Source organism: Nipponia nippon, unplaced genomic scaffold (genome assembly GCF_047370975.1).
Source record: "Nipponia nippon isolate SJK-2023a ecotype South Korea unplaced genomic scaffold, ASM4737097v1 scaffold_2, whole genome shotgun sequence".
Lineage (NCBI taxonomy): Eukaryota > Metazoa > Chordata > Aves > Pelecaniformes > Threskiornithidae > Nipponia > Nipponia nippon.
Window position 1 is genome coordinate 130,918,426 of NW_028262336.1, and position 16,500 is coordinate 130,934,925.

General features: G+C 62.5%; 1 protein-coding gene across 1 annotated transcript; it reads right to left on the reverse strand.

Annotated features, from left to right (window-relative positions):
- Positions 1-116: 116 nt before the first annotated feature.
- Positions 117-11,174, reverse strand: LOC104014871 (sodium-dependent proline transporter). The gene is made up of 15 exons (XM_087757501.1): positions 11,060-11,174; positions 7,986-8,193; positions 4,767-4,898; positions 4,362-4,510; positions 4,106-4,170; positions 3,736-3,874; positions 3,522-3,656; positions 3,305-3,408; positions 2,972-3,096; positions 2,683-2,795; positions 2,159-2,293; positions 1,830-1,929; positions 1,200-1,318; positions 758-931; positions 117-518 (listed from the first exon to the last, which is right to left on the reverse strand). The coding sequence occupies exons 1-15, from the start codon at positions 11,168-11,170 to the stop codon at positions 372-374; spliced, it is 1,956 nt and encodes a 651-aa protein (XP_087613627.1). The 5' UTR covers positions 11,171-11,174; the 3' UTR covers positions 117-371.
- Between the last annotated feature and the right edge of the window lie 5,326 nt (positions 11,175-16,500).

Sequence of the window (16,500 nt, forward strand, 5' to 3'; positions counted from 1 at the left end):
GCTGCCGGCAGCCTGTCCTGCCGGGAGAGAGCTGGGTCGGGGCCAGGGCCGCACGCAGCCGCCCCCAAACCGCTCCAAGGCATGACAGCTGCCCAGAGGCAGGCGAAGGGCTGGAGCGCGGCCCGGGCAGCCGGTCCTGCTCACAGAGAGTCCCCTAGAAACACCTTTGGAGCATGCAGAACGTTTCCAGGAAAAAGAATTAAAATCTGTGCTGGGCTCAGTGGTTACCATCCGCCAGGATGGGTGACGGTGATGGCACCCAGGGACCCACGTGCACCAGAGCCAGCCCCCAGGCAGATGTCCCCATCGCCAGCGGGTCCCGTCTTCCTGGGGGGCTCCGAGCGAGGACGTGGAGTGCCTGAGGGCCGGCATCAGACTTCGTTGCTGCCGTGGGGCAGCCCAGAGAAGTCGCTGCCGGTCAGGGTGATGGTGAACGGCACGTCGATGACCTCTCCAGCCACGTCCCGGGCGGTGGCCGTCCTCCAGGAGCGCAGGGGCTGGGTGGCTTTCTGGAAGCGCTGGGGGTGGGCGAGGGTGAGCAGGGGCTGTCCCGAGCCCCTGCGGGGCAGAGGGCAGCGTCGCTGCGGGAAGGGGCAGCAGCGGGCACAGCCATGAAGGGGCTCAGACCCCACTTCTCACCCTGGCCCCGCAGCTCCAGCCCTTTTTCTCTCTTGGGGAAGGGACAGCATCGCCCCTGCTCTGCCCCCGCCCCGTCCCCGTCCCCGTCCCCATGCCCCATCCCGCCTTGCACACTCACGTCACTCAGCGTCCCCGACTCGTGACACAGGGCCACAGTGGCCCAGAGCGGGATCTGCAGGCAGGTGAGGACGCCCATGCAGACACCCAGGCTCATGCCCCAGGCGGGGTACTTGTAGGTGCCGTAGCGCAGGGGCACGCTGTACATGTCCAGGAAGGTGTAGATCAGCGTGAACTGCAGGGCAGAGCAGGCAGGAGCGATGTGACGCCACGGCACCGCCTGGCCCCAGGGGTCTTGGCCAGGCTGGGTGCCGCAGGGACCCCCAGGGCTGCCCCAAACTCCCTCCAGCAGCCGCAGAGAGGCCCGGGAGGGCGCCGGGACCGGGGCAGCCCCACTCCAAACCCACGGCAAGAGCTGCCCCTCTCAGAGGGGAGGGAGAGATGGAGGGAGGGGAGCTCTTCTCCCCTCGACCTCCAGCCCCAGGTGGGTGCTTGGTGCTCACCAGCAGCAGGCAGGGGGTAAAGAAGACCCAGCACAACTTGAAGTAGCCCAGCATGTGGCTGCACCAGGGCGGGCACCGGCAGATCATGTCCACGATGTCCTGGCAGAACTGGTTCACACCTGCAGGCATCCCGGGAGAGGGTCACAGCCGGGCCCCTGCCTGCCCCCAGCACGGCCCTGCTGGGTGCACCCGCGCCGGGGCACCCACGACAGCCTGCGCTGGGGCTGAGCCGTGCGGGCAGTGGCGGTGCTGGGTGCTGAACATCCACCCCGCTTCGGTGGGTGGAGAGGAAACTGCACCCCCCCATACACGGGGAAACTTGCACCTCGGCTGTGCACCATCTCCTTGCAGGGCTGAGCTGCGCATGGGCAGCAGGACAGGGGCAACTCCCTGCCCACCCCAGCTCCAAGCTGTCCACAGCCGCAGGCGCACCGCACAGAGCCTGGCCACAGTTTGCCGTGAGCCCCAGGGATGCCAGGCCTCGGCAGCGTGGTAGCCAGGGGCTGCCCTGTGCCGTGCACCCTGCGGCAGTGCCCAAGGGCTGGCAGCGCTGCACCCCCGTGCTGGCTGCGCCCCACCGCAACCCCAGCGCCGGCTGCGGCGCGCCCCGGGGCCGCCCGCTCCGCTCACCGTAGCAGAAGGCGATGCCCAGGCACATGAAGAGGGTGACGATGATCAGCCCAAAGCCGGTGCTGTACGTGTCAATGAGGGTGAACCAGAAGATGCCTCCCTGTGAGGTGGTGAGGGGCAGGGTCAGCACGGCTCGGGGCAGCAGGGTGGGCGCAGGGCACCCCATGCTGGAGGCCATTGACGCCGGGGCCCACGCACAGCCCTCCGTCCTCGTGCCTCAGGGCTTGGGCAGGGATCGGAGGGGAGAGGAGGCTGTTCCCCAGCCTCCATCCCGGCATCACCCCGAGGGTGCTGGGTGCCGCCGGATGGGGATGCAGGGGATCCCATACCTGGGTGACCAGCAGGAGCCCCAGCAGGAAGAAGGAGGTGCAGAGCGCACCCAGCAACACCATCTTCCTCCTCCAGTCACGCAGGGCTGGGAACTCGTCCAGGATGGCTGTGGTGATGCCCTCGATGTTCCCGAACTGAGGGACAGGAGAGGTCAGTGGGGGGGAGCCCCGGTCCCTGCCTCGCCCGGCCTGGGCGCAGGGGATGGTCCTCACAGAGGGGACAGTGCATCCCTGTGACACCTGGGCACATGGAGAAACCCATGCCCAGTGCCAGAGGGATGTGGCTGCATCCCTGCCCCATCACCCTGGGTGCAGCCCCACACCGGTGGGACGTGGCTATATCCCTGCCCGCCACCTCGGGCGACAGCCCTGCATGCGTGGGGCCATGCACCCCCCACCCCAGCACCATCCTCAGGCTCCTGGCCCACGCACGTCGTGCTGTCTGCATGCCTGCGACGGGGTGTACCTGGCACCCCAAGGCCAGGCAGGGGGCAGGACATGGGGCTGCCCGAGGTGACAATCACCGAAGTGTCCACTCCCAGCGTGAAGAGCATCAGGAAGAAGAGGATGGACCAGAATGGGGAGCCGGGCAGCAGGGAGAGGGCTTCAGGGTACGCCACGAACGCCAGCCCGGGGCCTGCAGGGTGAGACGAAGGGAGGCATGAAGGACACGCCATGGCGAGACAGGCCAAGCCCAGTAAGCCAGTAGCCAGGCTGGATGTGAGCTCGGCTGCAGCCCCGCGGCCCCATCCCTCTGCAGGTTACCAGGATGTTCCCCGGCACGGCACGGGTCCCCCCTCCCCAAGCCCATACCGGAGTCAGCAATGCTGCCCACGGGGACTTGTTTCTTCCAGGCCATGTGTCCCAGCACCGAGAAGATGGCGAAGCCAGCGAAGAAGCTGGTGCAGCAGTTCCCGATGGCGATGACCAAGGTGTCCCTGCCAGGGAGGGTGTCACAGCCCCACACCCACGAGATAAGGATGGAGACGGGGACATCCCGATGCGCCGCATGGTCCCGTGGGGCTCGGACCTCCCCATCACCGCCCTGCTCCTCCCCAGCCATGGCTGCAACCGGTGGCTGCCCCGACAGCCGGCTCCCACCGAGCCCTGGCGCCCGCCGAGCCCCGGCGCCCCAGCCCCGCTCACCGGATGACGTTGTTGTCGAACTTATTGTAGGAGGCCATGGAGAGCAGCCCCCCAAAGCCGATGCCCAGGGAGTAGAAGATCTGCGAGGCCGCGTCGCTCCACACCTGGGGGACAAGAGGCGGGGGGGCTGGAGGACGCCACAGCCCAGCCTGCCCCGCCGCCCCCGGCTGGGGGGATCGCTGCTGTCGGGGACCCCCAGGCCCCGGCACGGGGTTACCTGGGCGCTCTGCAGCCTGCTCCAGTCCGAGGAGAGGTAGAAGCGGACGCCATTGAGGGAGCCCTCCAGCGTGGCCCCCCGGATGATAAGGATGAGGATGACCAGGTAGGGGAAGGTGGCCGTGAAGTACACCACCTGCGCAGGACACGGCTCAGGTCGGCCCCGCTCCGCCGGCATGGCAGCCCCTCCACGCCCCCGCGGCACTGCCCCTCACCTTGCCCGAGCTGCGGATGCCCTTCAGCATGCAGAGAAAGACGAGGATCCAGGCCGCCAGCAGGCACAGGGCGAGGGGCCACTGCACGGGGCCGGGGTCCCCGAGGCCGGAGCTGTGTGTCACCCCCAGAACCTGCTCGCTGCAGCACGGGGACGCGGGTCAGCGGGACAGGACACGGGGCACCCTTGTCACCTCCGCAATGTCCTCGCCCTCCCCTCCACCATTCACGAAGCCTCCAGCATCACCGACCGCTGCCGGTGGGGGCTCAGCCCTGGCCCCCTGGAGCAGGGGAGACGGAGCCGAGCCAGGGCCAGACCCCCAGACAAGGGCCGAGGGAGGCAGGCATCGATGCTGCCACGCGGGGACTTACTTCCAGAAAACCTCACTGGCACTGACCCGGCCGGCGCTCCCCGACGCGTTCTGCAACACACAGCCCTGGCAGGTCACCGCCACTGCCACCATCCCTGATGCCCCTCTTGGCCCTGCCCCCAGCCCCCCGACCCTCCTCTTCTGCTGCAGGCAAAGCTTCTCCCACCAGAACCCCCTCCCCGGTCCTCCTGCGGTGCCTGGCCCCCATCCCGTCCCAGGGCCAGCCCCTGCCATGCTGCCAGCCCAGGGCCACCGACCTGGCAGAGGTGTGCGTTCCTGGGAGCATCGCAGGACCAGGGCAGGGGGCTCTGGAAGGAGGAGCCCAGGTAGTAGAAAGCCCAGGCGATGATGACATTGTAGTAGAGGGACACCAGGGAGGACACGATCAGCATGGCCACACCAATGCCTGCACGAGGAGAGGGGCTGCTGAGGGGGCGGCACTATGCCTGCCCGCACCCCGCGGACCGCCAGCATGGGGCCAAGGGGCCGGAGAGGCGGCAGGAGACCTGCCCGGGGCTGCCCAGGGACTCGGGGTGCCGGCTGGGGCCTCGCCAAGGGGGTAGCCCAGTCCCTGTGCCCACCCTGCACCCCTTCCTGCAGCCCAGCTGGCCCGAGCGGCTGCGGGGGCACGAAGGAGAGGAGCCCCTGGCCCCCAGCCCCACCTTTCAGGAGCGGGCAGCACTTCCAGACGGTGATGGGTCCCGCGGCCCCGTACTGGCCCAGGCTCAGCTCCATCAGGAAGAGGGGCAGCCCCGTGATGAGCAGCATGATGAAGTAGGGGATGAGGAAGACACCTGGGAGGAGAGGAGCAGCGGGTTGGGGGGATGGCCAGCACCAGTCCGGGGTCCCCAGAGGACAGACGTGAGTGGTTTGGACTCGCGGCGGGGACCCGTGTCTGGGCAGGATGCAGCGGAGCAGGGAAAGCTCCCGGGGGCTGCTGGCTCCATCCCGGGGGCCATCCCCAGCAGACGAGTTCCCCATGAGCCCTGCAGCGGGGGCCTGAGCTGGGAGCTGGTGGGATCCCACTGGCCCTGGCTTGGCTGGGTGGTGGGAGCAGCACTGGGGATGCAGCCATGGGCACTGCGGTGGTGCTCAGGGCCCTGGGATGCTCAGGGCTGCGGGATCCTCAGGCCTGTGGGATGCTCAGGGCTGTGGGATGCTCAGAGCCTTGGGATGCTCAGGGCCCTGGGAGGGGCCCACAGCAGATCCCGGTGTTTCCTCTGGCGATACACTGACATCTCCAGCTTGTCTCACCAACTGCCTTCTCTGCGGAGGAAATCCTGACCCTTGCAGCCTCAGCCAGGCCAACTTTGTGCTGGAAAAGGACATTTTCCAGGGGAGAAATCGGCATTTCCCAGCTGGCAGCCAGCTGCGGCCCAAGCCCATCCTCTTCCAGTGGCAAAGCTCCGGCGCTGTTCGCCGCAGCGGAGCAGCTCTCCAGCCATGATGCCGTATTCCAACCCCGCTCCCCCGCAGCCTCGCTGACCGACCAGATGTGGGGCTGGCTGCTCGTTAGCCCAGCGCTCATTAGCACAGCGCTGGGGCGGGCAGGCTGCCTCCGCATCTGCCGCGCACGCTGCAGGGGAATCGCCAGCCAGCTCTGGCGGAGGCTTTGCAGGGCTCAGCCTGGGGAGGAGGGGATCGCCGCGGGTCTAAAGCCCCATTGGGACATCGGGAACTCCTGCTTGGCCGTTGGCAGAGGCTGGGAGCGAGGGGCGATGGTGCCCCAGTCCCGCTGGCTCCCTGCAGCTGGAGGCACCGTCCGTGGGGCCAGGGGACCGGGCTGTGGGACGGAGGTAGCACAGCGTGTCCCTGCTCTGCCCACGGCGCTGGGAAATGGTGGCTCTGGCTGCTTCGCTGCGGGTCCAATGCGCCTCACGGGCGCTGGCACTGCAGGGGCCTTCTGCAAGAGCTGCCGCACGGGGACAAACCTCCCGATCTCCCCAGCTCTGTGGCTTTGGGATAAAACCCCCACGACTGCTTTCCCACCCATCCCCATCCCTTGGGGCAGGGGCCAGGGGGGCGGCAGCTCCCCCTGCACCCCAATTTCTCCTGCTGGCCCCAAGCCCCCTTGGCTGATGCTGCCCGGAGGGTGGGCAGGGATGGGCTTCCCCGTAGTGCCCGCCGGCAGCGTGGGCCCTGCACAGCCGGGCGGGCGGCAGTGACATCCAGTGGCGAGCACACCGATCGCTGTGCCTGGCCGAAGCTGCCTTGGCCCTGTTGGGACGAGGGGTCCGGGGGGCAATGCACCCTACAAGGCTCCTGCGGCACAGCCGGTCTCCTGCCCTTCCCGGCCCCGAGGGAGCAGCCGGCTTTGGGCACGCGTGGCCCCGTGCGGTGCAGGCAGCCCCTGCCCGAGGCAGCCATGCCCCAGGAGAGGGCCTGGGGAGCGAGGGGCCCGTCACGGGTGGCGGGAGCGCCGGGAGAGGGAGGCTCAGGGTGTCCCGCACGCCTGCCGTCACTGCAGCAAGGGACAAGGCTGGCGTCCTCCGCAGCCGTGCCAAAGGTGGCCAGGGCAGGGGAGACCACGGCAGGCGGAGATGGCGGCATCTGTGTCCCCGGTCCCTGGAGCGGGTCACCCCACCGCCGCCCCCATCCCCACAGCAGCAGGGTGCCCCCCGCCCCAGGGCATGCACCGGCGGCTGCAGCAGCTCCTGGGGAAGCAGCCGCTTCTCCTTCCCCTCTGCCCCCTCCCCGGCCTTGGTGCTAACGTGGGTCAGGCTGCGCAGCCCCTCGGAAGGAGGAGGCGCCTCCCCAGGAGGATCTGCAGCCAAACCTGCACCCCAGCATGGCAGCCCCAGCACCCAGCAGTGAGCCCTGCCCCAAGGGCCAAATTCCTCCCTGGTTAGGAGAGGTGCAGAGCTCGGCACAGCCCAGCCCTGGCACGTCCTGGCAAGGCACCAGTGCTGACCCAGACCTGCACAGCGTCGCAGGGACAGGTGCCAGCCCTGGCTGGCAGGGGCAAGCGCATGCGGGGCAGAGCATTTCGGATGTTTGCGGGTGTCGGGGATGGCTGGAGCATGGGGCAGAGGTTCAGGGGGCTGTGGTGGGTCCCAGGTGGGCCCCCTCCAAAAGGAGACATCTGGAGAAAACATCTGGGCAGCAGCAGAAGTGAGGGGCTCAGGAATGACCTTTGGGGAGGTTTCTCCCATCCCACAGCCCAAAGACAGGGCACTGCATCCTGGGGCGTTGCCACCAGGCACCAGCTACATGATGAGCTGCCTGCACTTTGTCCTGCCCCAGAAATGTGGCAGGTTATTGCCCCTGCTTGGCCACCTTCCCGGGCACTCCTGCCCAACTGAATTGGATTTTACAGTGGATGGGCACCTCTGTGCACCATGCACAACAGCCTGCAGCTGCACGGCGCCAGGCGGTCCCTGCTGCCACTGCTGCAGAGGGGCTGACAGTGCTGCAGGGGGGTCACTGCCTTTCTGGCCAAGCCCCACTTCTCTGGGCAGGGCAGAGATGCTCTGCCTGGGGCAGAGATGCTCTGCAGAGGGGCTCTGCCTGGCGGCAGCTCTTTTTGCCCCAAACCACCTGGGATGGGGTTGCAGGCTGCCCCAGGCTCACTCCAGAGGCACAGGGCAGCCCCAGCAGGAGCAGGAGAAGTCCCCCACGAGACTCATGGGGAGATGCTTTGAACTCTTAAAGCATCCTTCCCTGTGGTTCTCACGGTGGGATTAAAGTGGTGGTGTCCAGGTGGGCAACACAAGACCCAGAATCCCGCCAGCACCCATGCTTGCAGCCCTGGAGAGTACAGCCCCCGTGCACCGTCACGCTGTCCCTCCCCAGCCCCCCATGCTCCTGGCCTCCATCCAGGAGAAGTGAGCAGCGCTTGGGTGCCCAGGGAAGGGACGTGTGTGTCTGCAGCAAGGACCCACCTCCTCCGTTGCGGTAACACAGGTAGGGAAAGCGCCAGACGTTGCCCAGCCCCACGCAGTAGCCCAGGCAGGACAGCAGGAACTCGTACTTGCCGGCCCAGGTGTCCCGGGGCGGGCTGGGGGCCGCAATCTCAGGCTGGGGCTGGGGTCCTGGCCAGGGCTGGGTGGTGGGGTGGGCGGTTGGACCCCCCGTCTGGAAGATGTTGACCTGTGGAGGGGAGCAAAGCGTCAGGACCCACTGGCCGCAGCCTGCAAACCCCGCAAGGCTCCTTGGCAGGGCTGGGCACGGCCAAGCTCTCGCTGAAAAAGCGTCTGGTTCGCAAAGGGGCTTTGGGGCTCCCCCTGAAACCTGCCCAGTGGGAGCCCACGGTGGCCTGTGCTGTGGGACATGGGAGGTTCAGGCTGGCCCAGAGCTCCATCCTCCTCCCCAGGCCGCAGGAACGAGGTGCAGGTCCGGGCAGACCCCAGCCCAAACGCCCCGGGCAGGTTTGTCCAGCAGATCCTCCCAGAGCGTTAAAGTCAGCAGCTGGCATTCACCCACCCCTGTGATGGGTTTTCATCTCTGCTCTGCCTTATGCACCCAGGACTATCTAAACACAGGGACTGCCAGGATCAGCACCCCAGCGTTCAGCCCTGTGCTGGGCAGATGAGGGTGCGTGCAGGGGTGCTTGCCACTGCTTGATGCACCGCTCATCAAAGCCCTCCTGCCCAGCGCCTCCACGGCCAGTGGGGCCATCTCCGGCTCCCACGTTTGCTGGGGTCCTGCCCAGACACCCGGCCAGGGCGCAAGCAAGGGCTGGAGCTGTCAGCCAGGCTTGACAGAGTGTGCGCTGCTGGGGGCAGCTCTCCCGAGGCAATGCCACGGGGTCCCTGAGACACGGGCGTTTTGGGGCTGTCCAGAGGCAACAGTTTCTTGGCCGCATGCAGCCCCGGGACACCGAGATGTCTGCTCTTGTGCAAAGTTCACGGGCGCAGCACAGCTTCTTCCCGGCACCTGATCCAAGGGGACTGCGGTCCGGGAGTGCCAGCACCCCCGTCAGCTTGTTTACTCCAGAAACCAGGGCAAGCCTCACCACGCGCCTTCCTGCAAGGTACCAGGTATCAGCTCGATTATCTGTGGGTGGTTGAATCAAGCTGCAGATTAACTATGCCATCGGCAGAGCAGGCACTGCCTCGCATCTGGCACTGCGTCAAAACTGTCTGTCCTCCCAGAACTGGCTGGGAAGCACAGCGCAGGGATGCCCAGCGTGTTTACAGGAGCCAGCCCAGGCACAGCAGGGACAGTGCAGACCTAGCAAGTCCTGCTGAGCCTGCCAAGCTGCGCTATGGGTGCCCTGCGCCCTTGGCAGCATCTGCCGTCCCCACACCTCCTGGGGCTTCCCACTACCAGCGTCCTTGTCCCCATCGCCCAGAGCAATGGAAAGGTGGTTGTAATTGCTTGCAAAAAGGGGCCACACCGCCCGCCTCCTTGCTGCTTTGAACATAGGAGGTGATAAATGCACGGCACCTTCCCTGGGGAGGTCAGCGAGGATGGGCTGGGAGTTAAAATGCTACCAGGGAACGCAGGAAACCTGCCACAGCCTGATCAAGGGCTTCCTGGGCAAATCTCCTGGCCCAGGGTGCTGCTCTTGCCCCTCTCCCGCAGGGCTTGTTCACGCACCCACAGCGCCCACATCCCAGCCACGGGGCAATTCATGCCGTTACCACCCCCAGCCATTTCTAATCATGCTTCATAGGTACTGGAGCTGTGGATGGAAATTTCTGAACAGCCTGTCCGGCCCTGCTGGCTCAGCAGGACCCGCTCCCCACCACCTTACCCACCCCAAATGCTGGCAAACATGACTGGGGGGTCTCGGGAAGGAGAGGCAGGATGGGGCCGAGGAAGAGTGGTGCTCGGCAGCCTTCGGCACAGCCGGCAGCAGGGCTGTGCAAGCACCCCAGCCCCACTGCTCGCTCCCTGCTCACCATGGGGAGATGGTGCAGTGGCATGCAAGGGTTCCAGCCCAGCCAGTCTCAGCCCAGGGCATCCAGCGCTGTCACCGTGACCAAGCCCTGTCCTGTCCTGTGCCCCCACATCGTGCACTGCAGCAGGACCAGATGGCTGAAGCCCCGAGGGCAGCCTGCAGCCGCCCCCAGGCCAGACCACAGGGGCTGCACTGCCGAGCAGCCCCATCTCCCCCACCATTCATGTGCTCCACGCTGTCTGCGCTTACCTGGGAGCTGTGACCCCCTCGGCTTGCCTGTCCCGCACTCTGTCCCCCAGAAGGAACTTTGCCTGCGCAGGCCCGCAGGCAGCAGCCTGCGCCCGCACCCAACAGACCCTGCTTGCCCCTGGCCGCCGCACACCCCAGCAGCAACCTGCAGCACGAGCCATCGGGCAAGCACCCTGACACAAGGGCGAGCAGTGGGGTCCCTTCAGCCCTTTACAGAGATGCTCTGAAAAGCACCAGCCCCACCTGCCCTCGAGAGGAGAGCCGGCCTTGCCGGGCACAGCCTCCCCGGAGCCCTCCAGATGGGTGGGAGACCTGCCCCATGCCCAGGGGGACACCAGGCTCCGGCTGCTTTGTGCACCCTGAGAAATCCCAGCAGCTCTGCCAAACTGCAGCCACAGGGCAAACTGCAAGGAGGTGTCCATCCGTCGGGGATGGAGAAGGGGCACTGCTCCGCGGCGGAGGGATTGCAAGAGGAACTGAGCCGGGCTGGGACCCAAAGGCTGGCCATCACCTTGGCATGCGGGTGGCTAAGGGACGACGATCTGCAGAAACCCCTGCAGGATCCAGACATCCCTGGTGCTGCTCCCACCACAACCGTGGCTCACTGGGGGGTTCCTAGCGGGGCCAGCTGCAACGGGGCTGCGCAGGGTGACCTGCACCCTGTGGGTCACCAGCACCAGGAGTGGGGGTTCCTGCAGCCCGGGGCAGCGCAGGGCAGGGCAGACATGTCCCCTCAGGGCCCCGGTCCTACCGTGGGCTCCAGCGGTGTGGCGGGGGCCGGGGGCCCCGGCGTGTCGAGGTGCCCGGTGCACGGCATTTCCTGCTCTGCGGCAGGAGGGAGGGACGGCCGCGCTCTCTCACCTGCGCCAGGTGCAGCTCCGCCCTGGCCGGCCCAGGCCCGGGGTGCGGGATCTCCTGTGCCGGGGTCCTCATGAGCTCCTCCGGAGCCCACAGCCCCCACAACCAGGTCATTCCGCTTGCTTTTGCAGCCAGGAGGGACCAGAGGCATCACTGCCTGCTCAGTACGAGTTCTGGGGACAGGGCTGCGCTCAGCAGGGTGACAGGACCTGTTGCTCACCCAGAGGTCGGTGCAAGGTGTGCACTGGGGTGGCCCCTCTCAGCACCAAGTCTCTGCTGGGACGTGGTTTCGTGCTGGGCTCCCCGGACACCCGTGGTTGAGCCATGCTGCAGGAGCAGCCCAGTGTCTCCCCCAGCCATGGCCCTGCAGAGGAGAGGCACCGAGGCACCGGGGCCGTGGCACTGCCAAGGCAGCTGATCCCGACCCCGCTACAGAGCAGTGTGAGGAGGCAGACAGCAGTGCCAGGCTCCCACCTCGTGCTGCAGGCCAGCAGGCACCAAGGCATGAGGAAGAGTGGGGAGTGGTACGAAGGGACACGGAGGGGTCCACTGGCCCCTCCAAGCTGAACAGCGTCCAGGTGGAAGGAAGGAGCAGTTTCAGGAATGGCTCCATCTCCCTTTACAGGTTATCTTTGATGGCGGCATCCCCCAAAATACCTGTTATCGTCACCTTATTTTCCCAGTTAGTGTCTGTGCTCTCCTGGCCCATTTGCTGGGAAAACCAGGCAGCCAAATAAGGAGCAGAAATAGTGGTGCGGGTTTTCTGGGAGACAGACTGCTGCCACCTTCGCACAGGCTCAGCGTCAGCAGTAGTAGCAGCTGCTGAAAGAGCTCAACTGAAAACCGTGATCTATCCATGAAAGAGTCAGTATTTCGCCTGCAGTTCCCCCGTTCCAGCCACTGAGTCATCTTCTGCTCTTGTTAGCATTTCCACCTCCTTTCCTCTGCATCTTCCAGGGGACGCTGGGTTAGATCCCCGATCCTCTGCTGCACACCAGCTTTCATCTGTCTCTCAGTATTGCGTGCATTTTTTTCATGGCCCTGCCTCTGTTTGGCCATTGCCATCACGCTGCATCTGGAGCCAGCTGTTTCTAACCTCTGAATGGAGCAGGTTCCTCAGAAGAAGGACATACCCCTTGAACCAGGACTATCCCACACTACGGCAGCAGGGAGAGTGGAGAAAGGGACAGATTCCAAATACAGATTCAGCAGAATCAACTCTTTTCAACCGAGAACACTTTTGCAGGATGGGAATGGGTCGTGAATTGTCCAGTGATCCACTAAGCTGGTGACCCCCTCTGAAAAACTGTATAAAGTCTTTGTGGGGTGACTGCAATCAAATCTAAGTCAACAGCAAAAAGGAAGCTCATCATGGGAGAAAACCAAAGGAAGAAAGAGTCATTCAGCCTGGTGACTGTGGTCGCCTTCATCTCACGCCATCTGCCAGAGTGCTGCTGTACTCCTGGAGCAGTGCAAAGTCCTAGACCTTGCCAGAGAGAAAAGCAAAATCAAGCAGTCTCTTCAAGTGAACAGCATTTCCACAGATGTTTCTGGATCAAAGAATTAACTGTAATTCCACCCGAAGAAGGGAAATGGAAGAGGTACTTTTAACTTGGGCAATTTTGGTGGTCTTGTTTATGATAGAGCTTTGCACACAGTTGGCCCAGGGCAACTGAGGAACCAGCAACCAGAGTTGGGGAATTATCATAGTGTGCTATGACGCACAAAACAACCAGGAAGCAGAGGATTAGACTCTTCCATCTGTATTTTCTCCTCAGAGACTAGATCCCATAAGAAACCCCGAAGATACCTAAGATGCTCACAACTTCCACTGTAGTCTAGGGGCCCTCAGAGCCAGAGTCACAGAGCAGCCTAGGCCTTTGTTCCTGGCAGGATTAAGATACCTCTGTGCAGCTCAATCTATGACTCAAGGCCTCCACCTCATTCTCATGGTCTCCCCCGCTTTGGCCAGAAATGTTCCTCAAGCCTGACAGCTCTCCACTTGCACCAGGAATGCTGCCAGCTGGGCAGCCAGGCACCGCAGCACTGTCAAGACCTTCAGGACGAGTCTTCTCAGGGCCCGGTCCAGCAGGTGACCTACAGGCACACAGCACAAGCCAGCAGGACTGGGAAAAGCAGGAGATCTTAATCAGGAGAACTGGAGAGAGCCTCCTTCCTGAGGACACTTGCAGCCTGGCGGGGACAGTGCTCCCTGGGTGATGGGGAGCACCAGTGTGAATCTCCTCCTCCAAAGGGAAGACGTGAACTCAAGACTTGCCCAGCTTTACCAGCTACGTAGTCAGATACATAATCATCAGCATCAACAACGGCTGCTTTGGAAGAAAGGCTTGAACTCTGTTCCCTGCTGAAAGGCAGGCTGGATTTTTTGGTTCAGAAGAGGGGTCAGCATCAGGACATCACATAGCATGTCAGCTCTGGAGCGAGATAAGATGCAAACCTCTGCAGCTCTCTGCTGATCCAGCATCCTGGGTTCCTGGCAGAGCACGCCAGGGCAGTGGACTCGCATGCAGGCTGCCAGCTCCCTTCATACTACGTAAGACAGGAGCACACGGGCAAGAGGTGGGAGCCACGCTTTCCTTGGTGTGTCTGTCCCCTTGATCCACGGCAGGATCAGATCCTTTGTTTTGTGGCTTCACATTGCATGAATATAAGGTACTGAAGCAATCTCGGTTTGGTTTTGAGTGCTGTCCCAGCTCAGTGCTTGTTTCCTAGCTGGGAAAAAAGCTCAATGCCCTTGTGCAGCCGAGGTGCCAGCTGCACGTGCCTGTGGCTCTGATAGTTTGAATGAAGCAGCCTGTTCAGACAAAGGAAATTTCACTGCGGGAATCGGCAAAGGAGTAACAACAGGAACCTGTTGGCGCAGACGCTCCACTCCAGCCACAGCTGTCTCAGCTGGGTGGAGGTAAAAAGTATTGCGCAGCCTCAGGAAGTTTGTTTTTCGTTGCTACATTTCCTTCCAAAACTCACCTCTCTAGAGAGCTGGGTTTATCTTGGTCATTCTGATCTTGCCACAGCCATGCTGGAGGGGAGGAGGCTGGTTTTCTTCTGCAGCAGTTTAACCCATGACATACAGTCACATCCTCCTAAAAATGAAACAACTGCTCCACCTACTACTGTTTTTTCAAAAAAGAGTGAATAAAATGCAAAGTAGAAGAACTTGAGGGCAAAGATCCGTGAGCACAGCTCAGGCTTCAAACGGATCAAAATGCCATGCCCTTTCCTTCTCTAGGCCTTTTTCCAACAAAATAGAGAAACAACCCCAAATTTATTGCCATTTCCTGATCAGTTCCAAAATTTTTCTGTCGCACCTTTCAGACGAGAGCTCTTTGGTCTGCCAGCCTCTGTACAGTGCTCTTGCTTGGCTTGCTCAAGCTGAGCGGGATCAGGCTGACCGGCTGGTGCGCTGGGCACCTTCAAAGCAAATATTGGTGCTGAGAAATCGGTAATTGCCATTTTTGCTCTGAGTCTGAATGGAATCAACACCCTTACGTGGGAAGTGGCAGTGGTCCGTTCAGGAGAAATAAATAAGTGATTTTCCAGCCACCTCGTGCCACCAAAGCTCCTGGGACCTCTTTCTGAGACTCGCAGGATTACCCTCAGCCGAAGGGTAACTTGCACATTGGATGATTATACTCTCACGGTGCAAAACCTGAAGTTTCCGTTGCGGTGCTGTATTCGCCTCAGCTTCCCGTTTCCCACTCGCAGAGACGAGGCCGCGTGGTGTTAAGGTGCTCAGCATCGTCCCCTGCGGGTGGGTGTGCTTCTCGGGGGGGCGGGGGCGGGGGGGGAAGAGGCACTTCACAGGCTGTGCAGAAAAGGAAGATGCTGTAAATGATAAACACAAGATATTATCACGCCATTTCAGACTCACAAGTGCCACAGCTGCTGGTTGGCTGCTGGTTTCCAAAACATTCAGAGCAGGTTAGCGGAGGAACTACTGAAGTTTTGGGTTGGATTATGTGCATAAACCTCAGCGGTGCTTTGTGTGGGGCTGCCCACGAGCCCTGCCTGCGCTCCTGGACGTTTCCCCTACCCCTGCGAGGAACAAGCGCTGCCAAAGGAGACGGTGGTTGCCCACGGGGGCAGGGAGGGGGTCACCCTCCTGAAGCGCGGGGGAGGGTGTCCCCTCATCGACATTGTCAGTCCTGATGTTTTAAGGGCAGTTATCGGCTTTTCTGAGATCCATGTGTTACCAGAAAGCGGTAAAATAATTCACTCTCTCAAACTTAATTTTGGTGATTTAGAAAGCAGGCGTTCTTTATTGCGGCGCTGGGCAGCACTGGGGATAATTCCACCATAAGTGCTCCAACAGCTTGATAAACTTTCAGTAATTATATATTATGAAAATATACATATTCATAGGATTTCTGAGAATTTGTCTACACAAACATGAGATTTCCTGGAACTTATTAACATATGTAAATGTCCAATCCACATGCGCTTTTGTCTTCCATGGTGGTCTTCAGGTGGTCTTTGGGGGTCTCCAGATGAAGGCTCGTAGTCTTCACTGTGTTCGCTGCCTGACCTTTACTTCTGCATAAACTCAGTTCTGGGATCACGTATATGATGTCCTTCAAGGTTGGCTTGTTCTGGTCTAACGGCCATCTTGCAGCTTTCTTATTTTGTGGTTCCGCACATCTGCTCTCCCAAGGCCTAGCTGTCTAAAGTGGGATTATTCAGGAGCTTCGTTATCTTGCAAGTGTCCTAACTAGTCACACAGATTTACTTTTGTTTGGTTATGTCTGTTGTATAATGATTCTAATGATTTAAATTGACAGCTTCTATCTATATTCGCAGGTATCACGTGAAGGTCTCTGGTGGGATGGGCGCCCTTCATGTCACCCTCAGCTGGGGCACCCACTGCCTCGGCCGAGGATGGCCGCTCGGTGTCCCCCGGTGCTGGCCTTCAGAGCCCTCCAGGGGCTGTGTGTCCCCTGGGGGCCTTTCCCTTGCCTGCTCCCCTCCTGTCCCCGGCCCCAGCCCCCTTGCAGGAGGGCCTGGGCTGGGCGCCATGCTGGTGCGCGGGCCACCATGTCCCCCGCAGGCCTCTGCCCCAGGGGAGTGGCATCCTGTGCGGGGCACGGGCAGAAAGGGAGCCGTGGAACCGCCCCTCGTGTGGAGGATCGCGTTAAATATTACGTCTGGGCCTTGCGTTAGTATAATTATAATTGCCATTGTTATGGGGATACTGCCTATCGCAGGACGAGGGCGTTTTGTCCCTTCGCGGGCGCCGTACGTGGCGCCCTCGCGCCGGCGGGAACCGCCCTCTCCCGTCCCGACATCCCCTTCCGCGGGGAGGCGCGCTGTTCGCTGCCATCTTGGAAGCGGGCAAGCGGCGTGGTCTTCCCTGGCAGGGTGGTGATTCCCGGGAGCAGAGGGAGAGACGCGGGGACGGGGGACGGGATGAGTCTCCGCCAACGATG